The sequence below is a fragment of the Gigantopelta aegis genome, chromosome 14, assembly GCF_016097555.1.
Source record: "Gigantopelta aegis isolate Gae_Host chromosome 14, Gae_host_genome, whole genome shotgun sequence".
Lineage (NCBI taxonomy): Eukaryota > Metazoa > Mollusca > Gastropoda > Neomphalida > Peltospiridae > Gigantopelta > Gigantopelta aegis.
The window spans coordinates 26,070,278-26,094,589 of record NC_054712.1 but is presented as its reverse complement, the minus strand read 5'-3'; the positions used below and the strand labels follow the sequence as shown (position 1 = coordinate 26,094,589).

The following is a 24,312-nucleotide window of genomic DNA, read 5'->3' as shown; positions in this document are numbered from 1 at the left end:
TTACACTGAAAGCTGTCCAGCGTTAGAAAACAAAAAACGTTAAGCACTAGTATATTTTGATGTAAGGACATCCATATGCATATACAGTTTACAAAAACATGTTGTATTAAGTTTGAGATTATATGATAAAGAGATTGTTACCCTCGTGTATTTCGGTATCATCAATATCATATATTAGGAATAAAAATAATGTATTATGCTCACCAGAGCCTCACAGAATACAATTTTTATTCCTAATATATGATATTGACAATACCGAAAAACATGAGGGTAATAACCTCTCTATATATATATATATATATGGCAGCCATATATATATAGAGGATTCGTCACAAGTATTTTTTAATATGTAAAATATCAAACAAGTCTATGTTAATTAGTATTTGTTGAGGCTCTACCGAGACAAATACTGATTAACTAGACAAGGTTAATATTTTACATAGCAAAAAACACGAGTAACGAATTCTATTTAACACTTCTAAAATAATATTTTAATTTAATTTTGAGTAAATCACAGTACTAAAGTCGCCACCATCAGTAATATAACATCATAATGATTAGCACAAATAAGTTTGATGTCATGCATTTTAACTAAATATTTGAAAACATTACGCTCAGGTACACAGGTCTTGTTGGTTTGTAAGCAAATGACCCATTCACAGCAACACATTACTTTGAGACCTTGTAAATTTGCATACCATTATTAACCGGGTTAATACACTAAAATTATCACATGGGTTTATGACATGGATATCATGGGTAAGTGATAGGATATATATATATGGGCCATTTTCCCAGACATTGTCACTTTGCATTGTAATACATTTGTAAAAAATAATGTTTTTAAAATATCACATTTTATGGTCATGTCTTATTTCTAGGGCCAGGTGAATGTATTTCAAATGCAAGCAGTGATCTTTACATAGGATTCTATTATTTTTATCAACTTTCTTTTCAATAACAGTGTCTGATAGCAATGGCTGCCATGTTACGGTGTTGACATACTTTGTTTTCTTATAATAAAAAATCTCGAAATATTATACATGTGATGAACATTTACTGATTCATATTTTTAGTAGCCCATCAAAGAGCAAAATAGTTATGGTATTGACATGTTTATTTGCAAAATGAGTAACAGAGAAGGATAATCTTGTAAAATAAACCATAAATGTAATTTCAGCCTGAATATATGTTTTCCATCTTCAAGTCTTTATTAATTGACTGATTGTTATAAAATACTGAATAAATAAGTTTCGGGTTATTTTGATTTAGGTTCAGTCTCTTGTCCTTGATTTGTAACATGCCAATTTTAGGTTAAATCAAACATTTGTTCATAAATTCAGGTGCCTTTGTGCTATAAAATTTCTCTGAGTTTTTAATAAATATTTAATTATTTAAGTGATGTTTATCTCGGTTTTTTTTACTTTTATCAATTTTAGGGGTGGGTAACGTAACAGGACACATTTTGGGAGAATGACTCATATACATACATAGATCGTTGATAAAAAAATTTCAAACATGTTTTTATATATATTATATAACATTGACTGCCAGTGCAAACTGTCAATAGGAGAAATATTAACAATGTAAAAGCCAGTAGTTATGTTATAAGCCTTGATGGCATAGTGGTAAGGCCATCAGACACGAGGCTGGCAGGTACTGGGTTCGCATCCCATAAATGGCTCACATCCACATTAATTAATCACTGGCTAATGCTCGTCAAACATTTTATTTTACTGATATACATAGAGATTACAATACGAGCTTGTGTGTCATACTAATACATAGAGATTACAATACGAGCTTGTGTGTCATACTAATACATAGAGATTACAATACGAGCTTGTGTGTCATACTAATACATAGAGATTACAATACGAGCTTGTGTGTCATACTAATACATAAAGATTACAATACGAGCTTGTGTGTCATACTAATACATAGAGATTACAATACGAGCTTGTGTGTCATACTAATACATAGAGATTACAATACGAGCTTGTGTGTCATACTAATTTTACAAAATCAGTGTCAGGATTCTTGTATTGCCCGAGTGAGGGTGATACCTGACACCTGACAAGAGTTTTGTAAAATTAGTACGATTCACTCACAAGTGTAATCATTTCTTTATTATGCATATTATTATTTTTTATGAATAGGCTAACAAGAATAATGTCAAACGGTTTCAAACATAACCAAAAGGAGACAACGAAATGCACAGTATTCCATTAGTAGCAAGGGATATTTAATATATGCAATGTTTGGAACAGGAGGGGTCAATTTGAATGGCCCAGTGAAGAGGTTTAACACCACAGTTTTCTCGCTGGGTGAAAATTAAAGGAGGGCGGCCGCGCAGCATCACACCCTTCAAAAAAAAAAAAAGTGGGGGAGGGAGGGGGGGGGGGGGAGAGAGAGCTTGGTGGTTACCATGTTGTTGTGTGTTGATAGACTTTGTGGAAAGACATACTCCTTATTTTGATTACAAAAAGTGTATATGAAATACAAGCAGACTTGTCTTTTAATTGAACCGAAAATGTTATTGGTTTGATATTCACTGGCAGTTCCGGTTTTGCTGAACCGATCAGTGTTAATATTATTATTTTAATAAAGATTTCAAGATATACGAAAAACAAAAAGACAATTGTGTGATCCCCTAATGTCGAATTTTTTGTTTTGTTATTTCCATCTTCATTGATTGAATCGATCGCTGTGATAAAATATTTCGTTTTTGTAGTGGCAGTGTATATATTATTTGGCACCCAAGATGAATGATTTTAATACTAAACACTACCACTTCCATTGATTTTATAAGCGGTGATATCCCCCCAAAATGAAAAGTTTACAATATGTTATAAGAACTGCTGAATAAACAGAATGACAGAAAGTAAAAATCATCAGTTACAATCAATTATATCTGTAACTGAGGACAAAATATCAGACAACAGTTAGTGGAAACAAAAGATAGAGTGACCATTCTGATCACGTGACAAATTTGGCGCCAAATAAGTGGAGTTTTTTTCTGTCGGAGATTGCCGAATCCATAAAAAATTAAAATGTTTCCATTGCTCAAATAAAATATAACTTTTATTGTTTGTATTAAACATACAAATGGATACAGGTATGGGACAAAATAGAGGCTGTTAAAAATACTATTAAATTACGTTACAGTAACTGTCGTAAATGTTTCGTCATTTGCTTTTTCGTACACAACGCAGCTTGTTTCCTTTGATGTCCAGTGTGCAGACTGATCGTTGTGTTTTTTTATGTGTGGAAAAAAGTGTGCATTTGGAAATAGTGGAGATAGGTGCTGGAAAATATAGCTGGGCTCGGAAAAATAAAGGAGGGCAGAGAACGTGAAAGGAGGGCGGCAAAATGCAATAGGAGGGCGGGCCGCCCCACTTAAATGGAGCAGCGAGAACACTGCACCACTATACTGAGGTGCATACCCAGTATAGCTTCCATCTTAAATGGATAAAAGCTGAGAAAATCAAGTTAAAACAAATGAAGTTGTGATTCTCTTTTGTATTAATAAACATGTTAATTCCTGAACAAAAAAAGTTACTAAAAATAGAAACCAGACTGTCAGCCATTGAACTCTTGAATAATGATAATTTCTTACCTGTTTTCTCAAGGTCTTTGGGATGAACTCGTATCCGTTCAGGTTTGAATGATTTCTTGGAAGCCCGAGCGGCATACATCTGGGATTTGGTGATTTCAAATCCAACCCTGTCTTCAGGCTGAAACAACAAAAATATTGACACTTTAACAGACATCTGTTCATGAGGGGTCCATACGGACACCAGGGGTATATGTTTTATAATATTTTCTGATCAGCCGGTTATTTTTTCTGTTTAACTTGCCATCACAAATACCAAAAATTATTTGATTTCGTACATCCATAGGATCTGTATAAACAACATTTATTTGGGGACCATACGGACCTCAAACTGATCGAGTGCAGAAAGCAAGATTATTGGTGTCGAATATTTCAAACTGAGACTACAATAATGTCACCGATTTAAAATATTTTGTTTATACCAGAATATCATTATTTCTGTTTTGTTATCATATGAGTCAGTCATAATAATCAAATCAATGTATCCTCAGACAAAAGTATCATGAATAGAAATGTATGAATTAGTAAGTTCTGGCAACTGTACTGATGACATTTAAATAGCACTGAGTGAGCCGAAGGGATTGCCAAATAGTGTATCAAGTTTCAAAAACGGCAAAAATCCAATTATTTTGCAACAAAATATCAATGATTACATGAAATTATTTTGCAAATTAAAAAAAAATTTGCTCATAAAATTTGGGAAAATTGACGAATGAATGAATGTTTAACAACACACCAGCATGAAAACTACATCGCCTATTGAGTGTCAAACTATGGTAAAGGCAAAACGTAAGTGATGATCAACATCAATATAAAAATTCAAAAGTTAATAAAAACACAGTGTAAAGAACTGTGCGAAAAACACAAATATCACAGATAGATAATATTAAAATTTAGAATAAAAGACAATATCACGTAAAAATTGTAATAAAAGTTCTGGATGGAATCGAAATGAATCCATCAAATTTTTTTGACCAAATATATCTTTTCTAGTTTCTTTCAGACGCTTACACTCCACCAAAATGTGACGCACGGTCAGAGTATACTGACAGTGCACACACTGAGGTAGAGAATCTTTCTTCAAGATAAATGAATGGGTCAAAAATATATGACTGATGTGAGCATGACACAAGACTATTTCATCCTTCCTGAACTGCCTATAGGAGGACTGCCACTCTCCCAAGAATGGCTTGACACCATGAAGCTTGTTCGCAACCACACCGTCCCAATCTTGTTGTCAAGTTGAAAAGATAAATTATGTTTAAACACTATGTTTAAAATCAATATAAGGCACACCAACCCTGGCATGACGCAAATCCAAAGCAGACTTGGCAGCTGAATCTGCCATTTTATTAAAGTTGATGCCAACATGGCTGGGCACCCAACAAAATATAATATTTTTATTGGCAATGGACAAAAAGACAGACTTTTGTATCACCATTCCCTAATACATGTCTTTATAGCAATAGATTTGTGGGGAAAACTAAAATAATAAATATAAGTTGAAGATGAAATAAAACATTCTTAGTTAGCAGAATATGAAATTGCTACAGAACAGTTCAAACCAAGTTATGTTTTCAATATAAAATTTTGGTGAAACAAAAATGGATACATTTTGAAATGTTTTTTTCATGGACCCACAATTAAACTTGGGCTACTCCTACTAAACAGCCAAAAGTGGATCCTTTATATGCTCTTTCCCAAACAGGATATCACCTACAACAGCCGTTAATATATACCAGTCACGGGCACCAATTCAGACGGAAAACAAATCTCACAAGTGCACCGAGGCAATTGATCTTATGACCCATGGCACTTGTAATTGTCAGTTTGATCGGAGGATAAACAAATTAACAAAAGAGAGAACAGCGCTCTTCCAGTGAGCTATATGTTGTCCCTTTTAAAAAGAATTATACAGAACTGTCAGTAAAAACAACTGCTTTCTTACTGTAAGTTTCTTCTTTTCCAATTTCTTTTTCTGGTGTTTGGTCAACGTCAGCTCTCCCAGCCTCAGTGACTCTGAAACCAAGGATATAAACATTACTACATGTGTGTTTGTGAGCGACTATGTGTAAAATACAAAATATATTACACAAACCTAGGCATTATTTAGTTCACTGTAATTTTCAAAAGTTTCAGAGATACTGTATTGCAAAACATATCTTAGTCATTTTATTATCTGAATATAGTAAGATAAAAAATACACAAAATAAGGCAGATTTTTACTTTTCTTAAAGGAAGGGACAATTAAGGCATTTTTCCTGGAGTCTTAACGCTCTACTTCACCGTACCTTTTTCCTGAAGTCTCTCGTGGTGCATTTGGAACCAGCTGGGTTTGTTTTTCTTTGAGTCTTAACACTCTACTACACCGTACCTTTTTCCTGGAGTCTCTCTCGGTGCGTCTGGAACCAGCCACGTTTGTTTTTCCTCGCCTCATCTGGGTTCTCCAGCAGGTTGGTGGCGCGGTTCATCTTGTTCTCGGCTGCCTGCATCTCCTTCTCTTCCTTCTCCTCCATCTCAATATGAGCGACCTCCCCCGTCATCGCAGTGATCCGGTCCCGGTACTTCGTTATCACCTCTACAAGTATACAACTTTTATAAGTATTCAGACGAATAGGCTTGGGGTGTGGGAGTGTGTTGAGGGGTGGGGGGTCAAACCTCCCACCCTGCTCAAAGAAAATATTTTTTTATTTCTTAAATATATTGTGTGTATGAAAAGAAATTAATTACACAAAAATAATAAATATCAACTGTGGTAATGCCACTTTAAACTTAAGAAAAGCAACATACTGAAGATCGGCTATTGGATGTCAAACATTTGGTAATTCTGACTCGTAGTCATCAGAGGAAACCCACTACATTTTTCCATTAGCAGCAAGGGATCTTTAGTATGCACTTTCTCAGACAGGAAAGCACATACCACGGCAACATATTGAAGATGTCCGGAACTCTATAGTATTACCTTGTGGGATGAGTCTACAACATATTGAAGATGACCGGAACTCTATAGTATTACCTTGTGGGATGAGTCTACTTTTTAATGGTGTCTTCGCCTGCTTCACAATGTCCTTTAACAGCTTCCTCTCCTTTTCTCCAACAAGAGTCACAGATCTAAAATAGAAAAAACAATGTGAAAATCACAAGATCAAGGCTAACAATTAATCCAAGCCAAAATACTAATAAATATCTCCAAACGTTAATCCTTTAATGTAATATAAATGTCTGTATACTGTAGAACTACAAATGTTTTGTGAGCTACGAAGTATAGTGAAAACTACAAGTAGCTTATGATCGCAATCAAAATATATTTAATCGCAAAGAAGCAACAATGTGAGGGAAAATCATAACGGTTAACCACAGCTAAAGTACTCAAAATATCAGCAAAGTTATTGCTTTAATTTACTATAAATATCTGCATACCATAGAACAAAGAACTAGGACGTATTTAGAATCGATCCCTGTCAATGGGCCCATTGGGCTATATTTCATTCCAGCCAGTGCAACATGACTGATCTATCAAAGGTCGTGGCATATGATGGATATAAAAGATCCTTTGCTACTAATGGAAAAATGTAGCAGGTTTTCTCTCAAACACTATATGTCAAAATTACCAAATGTCTGACATCCAATAGCCGGTGATTAATAAATCAATGTGCTCTAGTGGCGTCAATAATAAAACGGTCTAGGATCGATCCCCGTCGTCGGTGGACCCATTGAGCTATTTCTCGTTTAAGCCAGTGCTCAACAACTGGTGTAACAAAGGCAGTGGTATGTACTATCCTGTCTGTGGGATGGTGCATATAAAAGATCCCTTGCTGCTAATCGAAAAGAGTAGTTCATAAAGTGGCAACAGCGAGTTTCCTCTCTCAATATCTGTGTGGTCCTTAACCATATGTATGATGTCATATAACTGTAAATAAAAGGTGTTGAGTGCGTCATTAAACAGAACATTTCCTTCCTTCCTTCGTTAACAAAACACATTTTTTCATGTTTATATCTAAGGATACACACCGTAGCTATCTGGGTTGCTGTCCAGATAAGGTTGTTAGTGAAAACGTTGGTGTAGTGGCATTATTTCTTTCCATTCAGATGAGCTATTAGCTAGCTGTATAGCACTTATCCACACATGCACTAGCCTTTAATATACCAGTCATGATCCAATGGTTGGAATGGGAAAAATAAGCCAGTGAAGAAGATTAACCCTACAACTTTCCTACAGAGTAAAAAAAAGAAGTAAAGTTTGTTTTATTTAACGACGCCACTAGAGCACATTGATTTTTTATCTTATCATCGGCTATTGGACGTCAAACATATGGTCATTCATACACTGTTTTTTTTAGAGGAAACCCACTACTCTTTTATGACAGGCAGCAAGGGATCTTTTATTTGTGCTTACCACAGGCAGAATAGCACAAACCATGGCCTTTGTTGAACCAATTATGGATCACTGGTCGGTGCAAGTGGTTTACACCTACCCATTGAGCCTTGCGAGCACTCATTCAGGGTTCGAGTCGGTATCTGGATTAAAAATCCCATGCCTCGACTAGGATCTGAACCCAGTACCTACCAGCCTGTAGACCGATGGCCTAACCACAACGCCACTGAGGCTAGTTTCCCACAGAGCTACATCCAGCTTCTAATAGATCAAAGGCAAACTCCTCCATTTCTAGTCACTATAATACAATTCATTAGGATTTTTCTTCACAAGGCACCTACAGTTATCTCCCTGTAGGAAAAAATAGTTACAGAGAATTAAAAGTTAAAAAGATTGTTTTGTTTAATGACAACACTAGAGCACATTGATTTATTAATCATTGGCAGTTGAATGTCAAACATTTAGTACATTTTTCAATTAGTAGCAAGGGATCTTTTATATGCACCATCCCCCACGCCATGGCGACTAAATACATTCCCTGGTGTCTAAAAAATAAAATCACATTCGCCAGTTGGCGACTGTCCAATAATCTTACTTTAATCTGTAAACAAAACTGGACATCTGAAAACACAGTGGACCAGTAGCAATTTATCTTCCATAAAACGTGTTTTCTATTGGTAGTTTTTTGAAAAATAAAAGTTTGAGACAATTAATCGGACTGTGAATAACGATTATCCAGTATTCAAGAGTAAACACGGTGACGTTAAGGTAGGTAATACTTTGTTATGTTATCTCCCTTAACTTGAATTTCAAGCGTTTGGAAATAATTCGGTCCCAGTTCAGTTTTGGACCAAGTCGGTCCTGTCCCATTTAGAGCCATGTTTTATTTATGTATTAAAATGAGATCATTGTCGAGTCACTGTGTGTCTTTACTTGTCTGTTTGAAACTTAAACGTTAATTATTTTAAATGTTAACTTATATAGTGTTATGCTGTGCTCCAAAATTACGTCTCGTGCTTATCGTGATAGCGTGTCCCTCCACGATAACGAAGTCTCCAGTTGTGAATGTCCAGTTGTGAATGTCCAGTTGTGAATGTCGTGAATGTTGTTTCAATCAGGTCGGAAGTCATTTTCACCAGTGCAGGATGAAAACATGTTTCTATTTTCATGACTCGACTTTAGACGGCTTTAAAGACACAACTATTTATAAAACAGTATTTATGGATTTACAAGGCAGTATGTGACAAAAATAAATATTATTTAAACCAAAAGTAAGGTAGCCGATTGGTAACTACTAGTAACACGTTGAATCCTGGTAGATATTATCGCAATGCTTTTATTTAACTTTTGAGTACTGCAATTAAAATGCCTATCTTAGCAGTGCCATTAAAATAGTAATTCACTTAATTTCGTTTAATAGAATTATTGGGTACGGAATTTGATAATGATAGTTAATAGAAGTTCACTGTTTTAGTGAAAACAGCAACTTGTAATTACTATTTAACAACTAGGAATTACCCTTCACGAGTTCATTCGAACGCAGTCCTAATAACAATTACGGCATTAGTAATGTGCCATAAAGTGGCAGATGAATCAATTTAATTACAAGTATATATTAGCTGGCTACTAAATATAAGTGGTTGGTGACTAAAATATTATACTTTACTGGCCAGGGAAGAGTAAATTTGAACTTGCTTTGTAGAGCATTGCCACGGCACTGGCTGGAACGAGAGATAGAATGTTCTAAACAGACGGCTCTTACTGTTAGTATATTTGTCTTCACCAGACAGGTAGATGTTTCAGGGTGCATACACAAATTTCAAAACTAAATTTAGGGACTTTTTAGGGTTAATGTAAGTAAAATTTAGGGACTAAAACTTTGCTGTCCTCCATTTGCAATGACCTTTGAACTCGACAAAATAATGTGTGTTCGAGTTTACACACCAACGTTCGAGATAGCACAGAGATCAACAAATGAAAGTAGATATCGATGTATTTTTGGCAATTTATTTAATGTTCCCCGAAGAAAAAAAAAGGTCTATCAATTTCACGGTTTATATGGTCCAATTTTGGGTATTTTGTGAACTTGCCCATAAAATATAGGGCTTTTTAGGGCCAGATCATCAAAAATAGGGACTTTTTAGGGCAATCCTTCAAATTTAGGACCTTGTCAAGTGTGTGCGAACCTTGTGTTTAACAACCATTACCTTCCTTTCTTGCCAGCTCGAGCAGTTCTCCCAACTCGGTGGACATAATGCTTGACTGTGTTCGGCATTGTGAAATTTATAACCTGAAATAAATTAAAACTTCTGAAAACTGAAAAACATAAATAATTTACATACACTTGATTTTTTATCCACTTTCCCACATAGGATACACACATAATGCCCTTTGATATACCAGTTATAAAGCATAAACCAAAAAAATTATTGTGGTCAAATGTTGTAATTAAATTTAATTACATGTACATATTTTAACTATATAATTATATTTGAATTTATCGTGTTGAGCCTTAAATATGTGTGTAGTATTGTTTGGCTAGACTTAATTGTGATTTGTTGTGTGTTGGAATGCAAACATTCAATCACTATCAGTTGAATCAGGAGATCACCAAATTAAGCTATCTAATCAAAAATAGATTAAGTTGGAGAATGCACTCAAGAGTGTGAATTCAATCAAAATAATAAACTTGCGCCTACGGAACTAAAAATAATTTTTCACAAATCCACATTTCTTTGTAGATTCCCACTACTTAAATTATATATTAGTTGCTAATAAATTTTTAGAGGATAACAAATATTACTAATCACCATTTTGAAACTCAATGTTGCCCGTATACTAGCCATGAAAGCAATTGGTGTATATAAAATGCGTACTCACAGTTTTCACTCCTTCAATGTCAAGACCTCGAGCAGCGAGATCGGTTGCCAGGAGAACGTCTATCAAACCTTCCTTGAAGTTTTTCAGTGTTTCTAATCGCTAAAAACACAAATATAAAAACTATTTTTTGTTACTGAATTATATGCAGAGAATAACTGGTTACTGTCTTAAGATATCAGCTTTTTCCTGTAAACGTTTGAATGGCGAATGCCGCGAGGCTCTGCATCAAGACATTTGACATATTATTCTGCTGCACAGAACCTTTTAGCATTAAACCAATATAATTTACATCGCATAATTGAATAGCTTTATAAACACAAATATTTGTTAACCTTTAGACTACTGGATTCATTTTTGACAAAAACCACGTTGAGTGGGTACAAGTTTATAATTTTTACTCACATATATTCACTTAAATAATTTATAAATACATAAAATAAAGTTCATATATGAATCGGTAAGTATTATTTCGTGGGTTTTTATAATTTTTATGATATTTTAGATCAGTTAATGTTGACTAAAATTAGGATTTTTTTTTCGAAAAAGTCGCATTTACTTACCAGCATTTGTGGCCAACTGTCCAGTATTTATGTCTATTATTCCCATTAACAGTGGTTTTCCGACCAGAATTTTTTTTAAAAAACAAACTACAATTCATATCACAATATTTGGTGATTTTCGTTGTTGGTAATTTGGTATCAAATTAGCTGTCACAATCAGCTATCGATCCTTGAAAATTACCGTGACATGCCGCCATTGTTGTCAAGCGAAAATACTTGCCGAAAACCACTGTTTAAACTCAAAGAACTCAAAGAAAAACACCAACTAAAGATACAGGAAGCTCAATTAACTTCTGTTTCCTGTTATACAAGTCTTTCCGGTGAGTGGCGTGTGCAAAACGGACGGAAATATGCATTGGGAAATGCACTGTAAACAGTGTACAGTATGTCAACTGGTGTGACGTCGGGCGAGAGATCTCGCCTGCAGTAGTTAGAAGGTTAATTGCATATATATATATGTATGGCAATCTTTCCCATAATCACCTCACCATCTAAGATATTTAAATCTCTTCCACAAAAAAGACAAGATATAAATTCATTATATTAATTCACTAAACAGTGGATTTTCAAATCTCACTGAAGTTCAGATGTGGGGGAGGTGAGAGCACACCCCTAAGCACCCACCCCTTGAATATGACATGCCTACTGACCTGTGCCTGTGAGAGGTTTCCATGCAGCTCTCCGACCCTGACCCCGAGGAGGCCGAGGATGATGTGCATGCGGTGTGCCTGGATCTTAGTCTGGATGAAGACCATACACTTGTCACAGAACGTACGACTCACCAGGGCTGAAAACACACCAAATGTCACCTAGGTTTAATACATCAACAAAAACTGTTTCCAAGGCATCTTCAAACAATTACAAACTGTTTTAAAACAATATCATTTCAACAAGAAGTAGATTGGCAAACACGCATTGGCATAAACAGCCATCATAAAGCATAACACAAAGCTCAGGCATCGAAATAAGTCGAGAACGGTCGTTCAGGTTACCGGGAGGTTACCACATGTTAGAAAAGTTGAGAACGGTGTTTCGTTCTCGACAAAAATTTCAACGTTAACGGTAGTTTCGTTTTCCAAACGTAAACCAGGCAATGCATTCAGGACTTCTGCGTTTCATTATCTCGTCAGGAATTGCATCGATGTTCACGCGCAAGTCACTCCGCGTTTAAGCATTGTCCACTAGATGAATTTATGTCCGTGTTTTGTTTTCTCGTACAAAATTGCACCGATGTTCGTGCGCACTTGTGCAATTGCAAAGCAATTTTGGCAATCTGCGTTTAAGCAGCGCCCACTAGATAAATTTACTTCCGGATTTCGTTTCTCGTACCGATGTTCGTGTGCACCGTTACAATTTCAGAACGACCGCGTCGTAGTAACAGGAATTCAATTCTAACTTTCATATAGTTGTGGAAACCTATAGGTTACCAGACTATATTTTGTGGTAACCTGTAAATGGGTTACCAGACACAATGCTTATTTCGATGCCTGAAAGCTGCAGACCTATTATTGCATTTACCAAGATAAATTAGGTGGCAGTGTTGGCAATTTAACCAGCTGCAAAACCCCCAAAGAAGCCCCTTTTTATTCTGCTGCTAGCTAAAAATGAAAGTTAAAATTTGTTTTGTTGAACAACACCACTAGAGAACTAGATAATTTATTTATCATTGGCTATTTGATGACTAACATTTGGTAATTTTGACATATAGTCCTAGAGAGGAAACCCGATACATTTTTCCCATTATATGCACAATCCCAGACAAGATGGCACATACCACAATCTTTGATATGCCAGTCGTGATGCACTGGCTGGAGCGAGAAATAGCTCAATGGGTCCACCAATGGGGATCAATCCTAGACTGACTGCACATCAAGCGAGAGCTTTACCATAGGGCTACGTCCCACCCCTTATCTGTTTAATGCATGTACATTGTTGGCCAGGAAAGGTGAGCGATCACTCCCACTCCCCTCCACACTTGCCTGGAACATTTTAGAAGAGCACTGATCAACTTTTAAAAATGTTTGAAACTTCATGTGATTGCTAGCCTGGTATAATTTCAGCAGAGTGATCTTTAGCTCGCCTTGAATTTGCTCCTGGCAAAGACTAATGTACAAACAATATTGACTATCGAATGTTTAAACAGGGCACACTGCAATTACCAACTGTTTTCAATCAATACTGTTTCAATAAGAAGTGGATCGGTAAACATGCATTGGCATAACCACTATCTGAAACCATTTCAAGGCAAAGCAGCAAACCTACACACCTTGTTTACAATTGCATGTATTTATAGTTAGCAATAGTAGACTACAATTTAACCTATTGCAAAAAGAAAAATTAAACAATTCAGCCAGCTGCTAGCTAAAAACAAAAAGACTGATAAAGTCTATAAAGATACATGTATATCCTTATCACATATAAATATGTGTAAAAAAGAAAAAGGCCACTAATTTATTAAGCCTCCCCAGGACACACACACACCTGGACTCACCACGTCCATTGCAAATCAGCCAATTGCTAATTTTCATACAAAATGGCTATTAACACAGAGTATGACAAATATTTTTAAAAGTCTGTGAAAACCACTAGCCCACCAAGATAAAGCACTAGCCCAAATTCCTGATCAATTATAACTGGATTTTTATATAATTTTTGTAATATTATACATTTAATGAGTATAACAGTAAAATAAAACAAACACTTAAATCATGTTGTAACTTTCAGTTTTTTGTCGTGTTGTACGTTTGGTTTTTTGTCAAGTGTGATCCATCGTCATTGTTCCGTTTTCACTTTTGCCCTCCCCCAGGGGAAAAATAATTGAGCAAACTCATGGTTGATATCTAAACCCACTCTCAAAATAATTAAATTTAAATGAGGGTACGACAGTGTGACACACAGTAATAGATGGTTCAGTGTATTCGGTAGTGGGTTATACATTTAGGGCCCTACTATTTATGTCGCCAGAACGGCATTATCCCATGTCAGACCGATATCAGACCAAGCAGATTCATTGCATGTGCAGTTACCATTAAAGTAAATTGTTTTCCTGATTGCCGATAACTACATGTCAGAGAAGTGTTAAATTAGAAAACAATAGGTAAATAAAACAAACACTGAAATTCAAAGCATGACTGGGGTTTACTTGACTGAGATTAACCTATCATCGTGATTGGCGATTTTTAAGTTCTTAGCCTAAAACATATGTGCGAGATTAACTACCACATGACGTGTCCAACCAATCAAAACACGCATGTCATTAGATTTATTTCCTGTGCCAGAAATTTGAAAGGGAAAAGTAAACAATGCATGCTTTAACTGTGGCGATGTAGAGATAGCATGTTACTGCAGTTTGCAGACCTAGTTCAAGTGGATTATTATATACTGATTGCGTTGTTGATATTATTCGATAACAAACGTCACAATCAAATTTATTAAACGAAATTTCAGCTGAGAGAAAAAGGAAAAAAAAACAACAAAAAAAACCCACGATTGAGCGATAAGGAGTGGGGTGGAAACCACTAGCCCTGTGGGCTAGTGGTTTTGCGTTTCTCACTAGCCCGAACTTAAAAACCACTACCCACGGGCGTCGGGCTAGCGGATTTGTCAAACTCTTAACATTTAGCATTTGGCTGCTACAATGTTTTTTAAATTAACCACTTTTAAATAATTTTCAAGAAAATACTCTACATTATGTGAAAACTGGCTGAAAAACAAAGTTATTTCCAGTGTAAGCCCTGCTTCCCTCCACCCCACATCCTTATGCAATGACCTGTAGGCTATAATTAAAATGCATTTGGTTTGCCGTAAATTTGTACAGGATACTTCTCATCAGTTAATGGGACTACAGCAAACAAAGGTTAAGATTCTGATGTTAGTTAACCTGACCTACCAGATACAATGGCCTCCCTGTCTCCTTCCCTGTGGGGTCGAATTCTGACAAACTCTTGTCGAAGACCCAGGGCCATATCTGTGTTTTCATTGACAAACACCTTTACTGGGTCCTTCAGTGAGACAGCTGCCAGTTCTTGTACCTGAAACACAGCATTGCTTTTATCGATGCCATTCAACATCTCACTTCTTAAACAACTTGAAGTAGTTCTCCAACAAGAAGGTTATGTATTCATTTATATGCTAAATTTAATTATTGCTTTCACAATGACTTTCAATCAGTTTTATTTTTTAAAGATAAAATATACATTTACCAATAAATTAATTAGTTAAAATCACTTAAACAAAAACAAAATAATGTTAGATGATGAAATATCTGTCAAATATGCTTGCAAAGAAAACAAATAACAGATAAAACAGGTCATCAGCATAATTTGCATCTTCTATCTCAGTTTATGTGACAATAGGTGCATTGTCCTAATAATTCTAATTATTCCTTGAAGTTACACATTTTCTTTTGTTGAATGACACCACTAGAGCATATTGATTTATTAATCATCTGCACATAAGGCGAGTGCTTTGCCACTAGTCTACATTTCGCTAACCCAGGTTCATATCCAACACCCCCAAAAAGAGGAACAAAAACTGATTAATCACAGTACTTACCTGTTCAGTCATAGTAGCCGAGAACAGCATGGTCTGCCGCTGTCGACAACAGAGTCGGATAATCTCCTTCATCTGCTCAGCAAAATACTCGTCCAACATTCTGAAACGATTGAATGAATGAATGAATGAATGAATGTTTAACGACACCCCAGCACAAAAACACACATCAGCTATTGGGTGTCACAAATGGTAAGTATATGAAAATATTATTTATATATATTTATGTAGAACCACAGTGTAAGGAGCTGTGGGGGGTGGTGGGGGAAGTATAATACAATATGTAAAATCAAGTTAAGTATATCTTAAAACTTTGTATAGAAGTCAAAGTGTTTTTAAAATTTTACAATTAACATTGGATAGAATTTAAAGATTCCAAAACATTTCAGTTGCCTCATTCTGAAACATACAACAGATATGAACAGTTATATGCAGCGTTTAATGATAGACGAGTACACTGAGATGGGACATATTTCAAGTCGCAGACCTTAGTTTCAGTGGATAAACCAACTAAAAAATAAAATCTAAGTAATATCCAATTTCAATTATCAATTAGCAGCTATAATAGTAAAAAGAAATGTCATAGTGTTTAAAAACTGGGGTCTTTCTGTTTAATACACATTAAATGTTATTCTCGTGATGTGACTTTCCATTCACTAAATGTTATTATTATTTGGTGATTAATGTCAAACACTTTAATCCCAGAAGATCTGAAATTCATGATACTTAGCAAACTTTGAAGGGTAAATAAAGCCTACTAAACACAAATATAATAAATTTACTAAAAGTATGTCCAACAATTTAACAAAGAGATGAGCAAATTAATTTACTGTTTCAGCCTCCTTACCGGTCAGCTTCGTCCAGCACTAAAATCTCTATGCTGTCCAGGCTGAAGTTTGGAGAGTTATGGAGGTGGTCAATTAGCCGACCGGGTGTTGCTACGACAACATCCGGACCCATTTTCAGTGCTGCAGCCTGACTCTTTAAATCAAGACCACCTGAAAAAAGAAGACTATACTCAAAAACAACAACAACATTATGTAGGTGACGTCTTACCAGCTTAATGACAACACAATATATTTATCAATCAAAAGCTATTACTAAGCTAGTAAATAGTAAATGAGAGAATCTACGGAATCAGAGAAGAAACCTGCAAACAAGGCATATATTACTTACTCTGATTAAGAAATAAATATTTGTTTAATGACATACCAATCCACACATGAACTCACCAGCCGACAAGCAAATCACAAAATTGGTGTACTGGGTGAGCATTAACACAACAAACCACATACAAACTCACCAGCCGACAAGCAAATCTTCGTATTGGTGTACTGGGCAAACACTAACACACCAAACCACATATAACTCACCAGCCAACAAGCAAATCTCAATATCCGGGTGCTGGGCAAGCACTAACACACCAAAAAACATATGAACTCACCAGCCGACAAGCAAATCTCAATATCGGTGTACTGGGCGAGCATTAACACACCAAACCACATATGAACTCACCAGCCTACAAGCAAATTTCAATATTGGTGTACTGGGCGAGCATTAACACACCAAACCACATATGAACTCACCAGCCTACAAGCAAATCTCAATATTGGTGTACTGGGCAAGCATTAACACACCAAACCACATATGAACTCACCAGCCAACAAGCAAATCTCAATATTGGTGTACTGGGTGAGCATTAACACAACAAACCACATACAAACTCACCAGCCGACAAGCAAATCTTCGTATTGGTGTACTGGGCAAACACTAACACACCAAACCACATATAACTCACCAGCCAACAAGCAAATCTCAATATCCGGGTGCTGGGCAAGCACTAACACACCAAAAAACATATGAACTCACCAGCCGACAAGCAAATCTCAATATCGGTGTACTGGGCGAGCATTAACACACCAAACCACATATGAACTCACCAGCCGACAAGCAAATCTCAATATCGGTGTACTGGGCGAGCATTAACACACCAAACCACATATGAACTCACCAGCCTACAAGCAAATTTCAATATTGGTGTACTGGGCGAGCATTAACACACCAAACCACATATGAACTCACCAGCCTACAAGCAAATCTCAATATTGGTGTACTGGGCAAGCATTAACACACCAAACCACATATGAACTCACCAGCCAACAAGCAAATCTCAATATTGGTGTACTGGGCGAGCATTAACACACCAAACCACATATGAACTCACCAGCCGACAAGCAAATCTCAATATCCATGTACTGGGCAAGGACTAACACACCAAATCACATATGAACTCACCAGCCGACAAGCAAATTTCAATATTGGTGTACTGGGCGAGCTGCCTGCCGACTGTGTGAACCTGCACAGCCAACTCTCGAGTCGGTACTAAGACGAGCACTCTTGTCACAGAAGCATACTTCGGTCTGTACAGTAATCGTTCCAAGATAGGCAACATGAATGCAATAGTTTTACCTGTGAAAATTCACAACATAAGTGAGCACATATTGCATGCAATCATCTATCAGTACATGTATAGAACCAGCACCTATCAGTACATGTATAGAATCATCACCTATCAGTACATGTATAGAATCACCATTTATCAGTACATGTATAGAATCATTACTTATCAGTACATGTATAGAATCATCACCTATCAGTACATGTATAGAATCACCATTTATCAGTACATGTATAGAATCATTACTTATCAGTACATGTATAGAATCATCACCTATCACTACAGTGCATGTATAGAATCATCATCTATCAGTAATGTATAGAATCATCATCTATCAGTACATGTATAGAATCATCACCTATCGGTACATGTATAGAATCATCATCTATCAGTACATGTATAGAATCAGCATGTATCAGTACATGTATAGAATCATCACCTATCAGTTCATGTATAGAATCATCATTTATCAGTACATGTATAGAATCATCATCTATCAATATATGTATAGAATCATCATCTATCAATACATGTATAGAATCATCATTTATTAGTACAGTGAAACCCCTCAAACCCGGACAACCATAGGACCAAGGAAAAAGTGCGGTTTTGAGGAGTATCCGGTTTACAGAGGATTCAGTATTGAGGTAAACCGTCTGTTGGTTGGTGTTCTCTACTGATATAGTAACTAATAAAACTGCCAAAAAAAACAGGTACACTTTCGAACTTTCAAGTTATTTTAAGTTTATCATCCAGCGATAATTCAACATGGCGGCGTTTCGCTTGACATTCCGACATGTCCAAAGTAAATACTAAAATGAAACACTGTTGACAAATTTTTCACCAAACCAAGCCAAACAATTTTACTCTTGGTTACTCTTTATTTTGTTAAATAAACTTTGCAAAGATAAAAAAAAAAAAAAAAAAAAAAAAAAAAAAGGGTTCAAACAATTGGAAAAATGAATTAAATTCCTAGTTGCTTTGCCGTCCATTGCGGTAATCATGAGACATACATGTAGGCTATGACAAGGAGCTCAATCAAATTCGTACGTTAATCTAACTTTGTAACAATCGAGCTCCGAATAAAGGGAGTACATGCATTTCCTCCAGTTATTGAAACATACAAGCTGTTAATTAATCCCTTAATTGGTATTTGTCAACTGCACTACAGTGACACTGGGGCATGTAATTAGCTCTGCGTACGCAACCACGTCATCGGCTTAGTGGGTATTCAAAGTATAAGTAAGGCAGTAATGATTGACGTCGGTGTGACCGTCCGGTTTTCTGAGGTAAAATTTGCATTAAAGGAACATAATGGGACAGGATAATTTCATCTGGTGCAGTTTAGAGGGGTTTCTGATTTAGAGGGGTAAATTTTAGTGTTAAAAGATACGCAAATCACGGGACCGTGTAAAACATCCGGTTTTGAGGGAATTCTGGTTTACTGAGGGTCCGGTTTTGAGGGGTTTCACTGTACATGTATAGAATCATCATCTATCAATACATGTATAGAATCATCATCTATCAATACATGTATAGAATCATCATCTATCAGTACCTGTATAGAATCATCATCTATCAGTACATGTATAGAATCATCATCTATCAGTACCTGTATAGAATCATCATCTATCAGTACATGTATAGAATCATCATCTATCAGTACCTGTATAGAATCATCATCTGTCAATACATGTATAGAATCATCATCTATCAGTACCTGTATAGCATCATCATTTATCAGTACATGTATAGAATCATCATCTATCAATACATGTATAGAATCATCATGTATCAGTACATGTATAGAATCATCATTTATTAGTACATGTATAGAATCATCATCTATCAGTTAATGTGGAATCATTTGTCAGTACATGTAAAAAAATCATCATTTATCAGTACTTATATACAGAATCATTTATCAGTACATAAACAGAATCATATTTCATAAATACATGCATAGAATCATCACTGATCAGTACATGTATAGAATCATTACAGACCAAAAACACATATGAAACACAAGGAACTAAAAGAACAATGCAAATATAATATAAAAGGTTGTGCTGACATTATTAGTGAATATCAAATGTTTACCCGAGCCAGTGATAGCACAAGCACAGATATCCTTCCCTCGTAAAGCAACAGGAATTGTTGCAGCCTGAATCGGAGTCGGGCGCTCAAACTTCATGGTGCCCAGAGTCTAGGAAAATAAACAGAAATGTTTTAAAGCAAATAATATACGGTATTTGGAGAACATTGCATTTAATTTTTGTTTTACTTCTTTTATTTAAATGGCAGTATAATTACTGGCGTCCAAAAACTAAATTAATCATTATGAACGCAGATTTAAAAAATCATGTTTTAGGCCAACGCAAAAAAAATGTTTTAAAATCACAGCTGCCACATAAGCTACTCTTTTATAACCACATTCCCACATATTTTGCTCCATGGAACATTAGGTTTCTCTTAAACACAGCTCAATAGGTAAATGTTAAGAACAATGTAAACAGAAAACCGATGACCCTATTGCAAGAGTTATCTACCTTTAATAATGGCCGGGAGACACCCATGTCTTGAAATGTCAAATTATCATCATATGTGTCAATGTTTTCGGAAAATTCTATTTTCTCTGGTTCCTGAAATAAAATTTCACAATGTTTTTAAATAACCAACATAGAATTATCAATAAATTATTAAATAAACAAGATGGTTTTTAATACATAAAAGCATGGGCATGCAATGACTGGCATGATCATTACCAAGGATTTCCAAATGCTATATAAGTACCATTACTGAACATATCTTAGCAAATACTAAAGGAATGATTAAAGTTTTTTAGTCATAACTTATACAACCAAAAATTTACATATATCAAACTAACCATACTTTATAAAAAGATTTATCTCCCTACCAATATTACCTGCAGTTGGTACAAGATAGTACTGTAAAGTATGTATGATAAACTACAAAATAATTATGCATAAATTTAACGACTTAAATCAAGAAAACTAAAATTTCCTATCACTAAGAAAATTACTTACTTCCTCCTCTTCATATTTCTTTCTTTTTCTTTTTCTCTTATCCTTTGTCTTTACAGTATCTTTAAAAAATATATAAAAATATATTATGTAGATACTAAATACTAGTTTCCACTAAAATATTATATTCTTAAATTACCATCACTCATTTCCTCGTTTTTAATACCTATGCCATTATCAGCAACAAATTTTAATCTTAAAAAAGGTTAGGCTAAGGCAACAATGACACATCCATCTTTCAAATGTAATTGTTACCCAGCACATAGTATTTGTACAATAAAGATAGCACTAAAATTGTATATTCTTAATTTACCACTACAGTGTCATACATCCTAACCTGCCATGAGAAATATCCACAGAACATGTGAAATGACATTTACTGTGCACAGAAACCCAACTGACAAGGGAGATAAGGGCCATTTTCCATGGTTAAAGTTAGTGTGTTTTCTTTAACAACACCACTAGAGCATATTGATCATTAATCATCGGCTATTCAATGTAAAACATTTAGTATCTTTTTACATACAGTCTAAGAAAGGAAACCCACTACATTTTTCCATTAGTAGCAAGGGATAGTTTATATTCACCATCCCACAGACGGGATATCACATACCACAGTCTTTGATAAACTAGTTGTGGTGTAATAGCTGGAATAAGAAACAGCCCAATGAGCCCACCGATGGGGATAGATCCCAAACCGACCATGCATCATGTGAGTGCTTTACCACTGGGCTACATCCCACTCCCATGTTCCATGAATGACATGTATGATGTGGCACAGACCTGGTGGCTGAAAACCGTGCAGCGCATATGGAAACGCTGCTATAGATAGCCACAGAATTCATTTTTGGATGCATACGTTTTCTGCATCCACAATGTGTCAAAAACCAGACAAATGAAAACTGCCCCTGTATCGACCACAAACCAACCTTTCACATCTGCTACCTCCAGGTCTTCTCCTGAGGAGTCCGAATCGGCCAGGTCTGGGGCATCTAACAACAAATCATCATTACTCTGAAACAAAACAACACTGCTTTTAGAAAAGGAAAGAAAAGGAAAGGAATGTTTGTTTAAAGTTAAAGTTTGTTTTCTTTAAAGACACAATCATCGTCCGTTTGCATGAACAGGGAACCAATGAATTGGCATATAACTCTATAATGAATAAATTAATGTTAAAAGTTAGATTAAAACATATTACTGAGTTTCAAACACATAGCAAACTAAAAAAAAAAAATTACTACTGATTTCTATTTATATAAAAAAAAATTACCAACAAATTAATAGAGATTAATCTCATTTTTAATACAGGGATAAAGACTGCTAGAAAGGCCTCAGCTGCATTGTTATCTCAGTAATGGATAATGCAATACACAAAGACTAAAGGTAGAACTGTGCATGCAGTTCGTTGACTGTTCCATCAGTTGTCTTCATACAAGTATTTTAAAATAAGATTTAACCTATGCAATTTGATGATAATTTATAAAGAAACTTTTTGATTTACTTTTGATATTGTTTTCAAAATTTTTTATTTTAAGTTGGTATGGGTTTAAAACATAAAATGTTTTTTATATGAATTTTAACAATTCATCGATTCTCTTTTGATGCAAATGGACTGTAAAGCACCTTAATTTATTAATCATCAGCTACTGGATGTCAAACATGAGGGAACCTGGTACATTTTTCCATCAGAAGCTTCTTTTGTATGCACTTTTCCCCAGACAGAATAGTACATACCATACCTTGGATATACAAGTCGTGAGACATGGTTAGGACGCAGAAAAATCCCAATCAAAGAATGGCTCTTACGATGCAAACCCCTAGATGAGTGCCCTGTCGACTGAGTCAGACCCTGCTCATGAAAGTTTGTTTAATGACATCTCTATGAAGATGTGGTGTCTAACATGTATCAACAGACATCACTCATATGTTACCCACCTCTTTCTTCCTTTGTCTACGTGCATGTGCTATCTTCTCATCCAGGGTCGTAACAGCCTTTTTTCGTTTCGCCATCTTTAGGGCAACATCCAAATCAAACAGATTGTTCTCTTCAAACTGTTATAGACAAGATCACAAAACATGTTTAGTTTAAAAAGAAACTTGAAAGTATTTAGTTTTAGTGTGAAAAATTAATTTGTTTGTGTAGAACCAATATATGTAAGGAATGATTGTTTTTGTCAAATTTCATGCCCAGAAATTGAAATTAGTATATAATTGAGCACTGTTGTGTCAAACTTGCTTTAGTCAGTATTTTGTTTGTGTTGATACTACTGGCCAGTCTCAGCCAATCTGTGTATTGAACCATCTTTTGTTTTCTTTCTATTAAGTCAATACGACCGAGCTGATATTACATTTCAGTCGCTAATTTTTGAGTCCCAACTGAGTCTTCTTTTTAGAAAGGTGTTTCATTGTACATTGTTGATATCAATACGGGGTGTCCAAAACTTTTTTCTTTTTTAAAAGTAGCCAGTGAAATGTGTGAACTGTAAATAAAAACGGAACAGTATTGTGAGCACATTTGCTGATGTTTGTAAATAGACCTGCATTATTTGTACTGTTCACATGTAAGACCAATAAAAAGTCATTTAAAACATTAAACATAGTCGTCCCCATGTTAATCACATAATAGTGCTGAACCATAACTTTGCAATATGTATGCTGTTATAATATAGTTTGTTAATGTCATAAACAAACCTCATCAGTGAAAACAAAACTTTTGTTAAAGTCTTTCTTTTGAAGCTTTCGTTTCTTTTTCTGCTGTTGTACTGATGTTTCCTGGAATTCAAAAACCCACAAACATCATGAAAAACCATTTACAAATATTACATTAT

General features: G+C 35.4%; 1 protein-coding gene across 1 annotated transcript in view; it reads right to left on the bottom strand.

Annotated features, from left to right (window-relative positions):
• LOC121388723 (probable ATP-dependent RNA helicase DDX27) overlaps positions 1 to 24,312 on the bottom strand; it is a 30,467-nt gene that overhangs the window by 3,109 nt on the left and 3,046 nt on the right. Inside the window, exons 2-18 of the mRNA XM_041520192.1 lie at positions 24,176 to 24,256; positions 23,420 to 23,536; positions 22,414 to 22,498; positions 21,488 to 21,546; positions 20,990 to 21,082; positions 20,541 to 20,646; positions 18,278 to 18,451; positions 16,830 to 16,980; positions 15,986 to 16,085; positions 15,321 to 15,462; positions 12,082 to 12,218; positions 10,872 to 10,970; positions 10,199 to 10,281; positions 6,633 to 6,727; positions 5,991 to 6,194; positions 5,565 to 5,635; positions 3,620 to 3,737 (exon numbers count right to left, since the gene is read on the bottom strand). Of these exons, the coding sequence (XP_041376126.1) occupies positions 3,620 to 3,737; positions 5,565 to 5,635; positions 5,991 to 6,194; positions 6,633 to 6,727; positions 10,199 to 10,281; positions 10,872 to 10,970; positions 12,082 to 12,218; positions 15,321 to 15,462; positions 15,986 to 16,085; positions 16,830 to 16,980; positions 18,278 to 18,451; positions 20,541 to 20,646; positions 20,990 to 21,082; positions 21,488 to 21,546; positions 22,414 to 22,498; positions 23,420 to 23,536; positions 24,176 to 24,256 (1,915 nt within the window). The remainder of the gene's footprint in view (positions 1 to 3,619; positions 3,738 to 5,564; positions 5,636 to 5,990; positions 6,195 to 6,632; positions 6,728 to 10,198; positions 10,282 to 10,871; positions 10,971 to 12,081; positions 12,219 to 15,320; positions 15,463 to 15,985; positions 16,086 to 16,829; positions 16,981 to 18,277; positions 18,452 to 20,540; positions 20,647 to 20,989; positions 21,083 to 21,487; positions 21,547 to 22,413; positions 22,499 to 23,419; positions 23,537 to 24,175; positions 24,257 to 24,312) is intronic.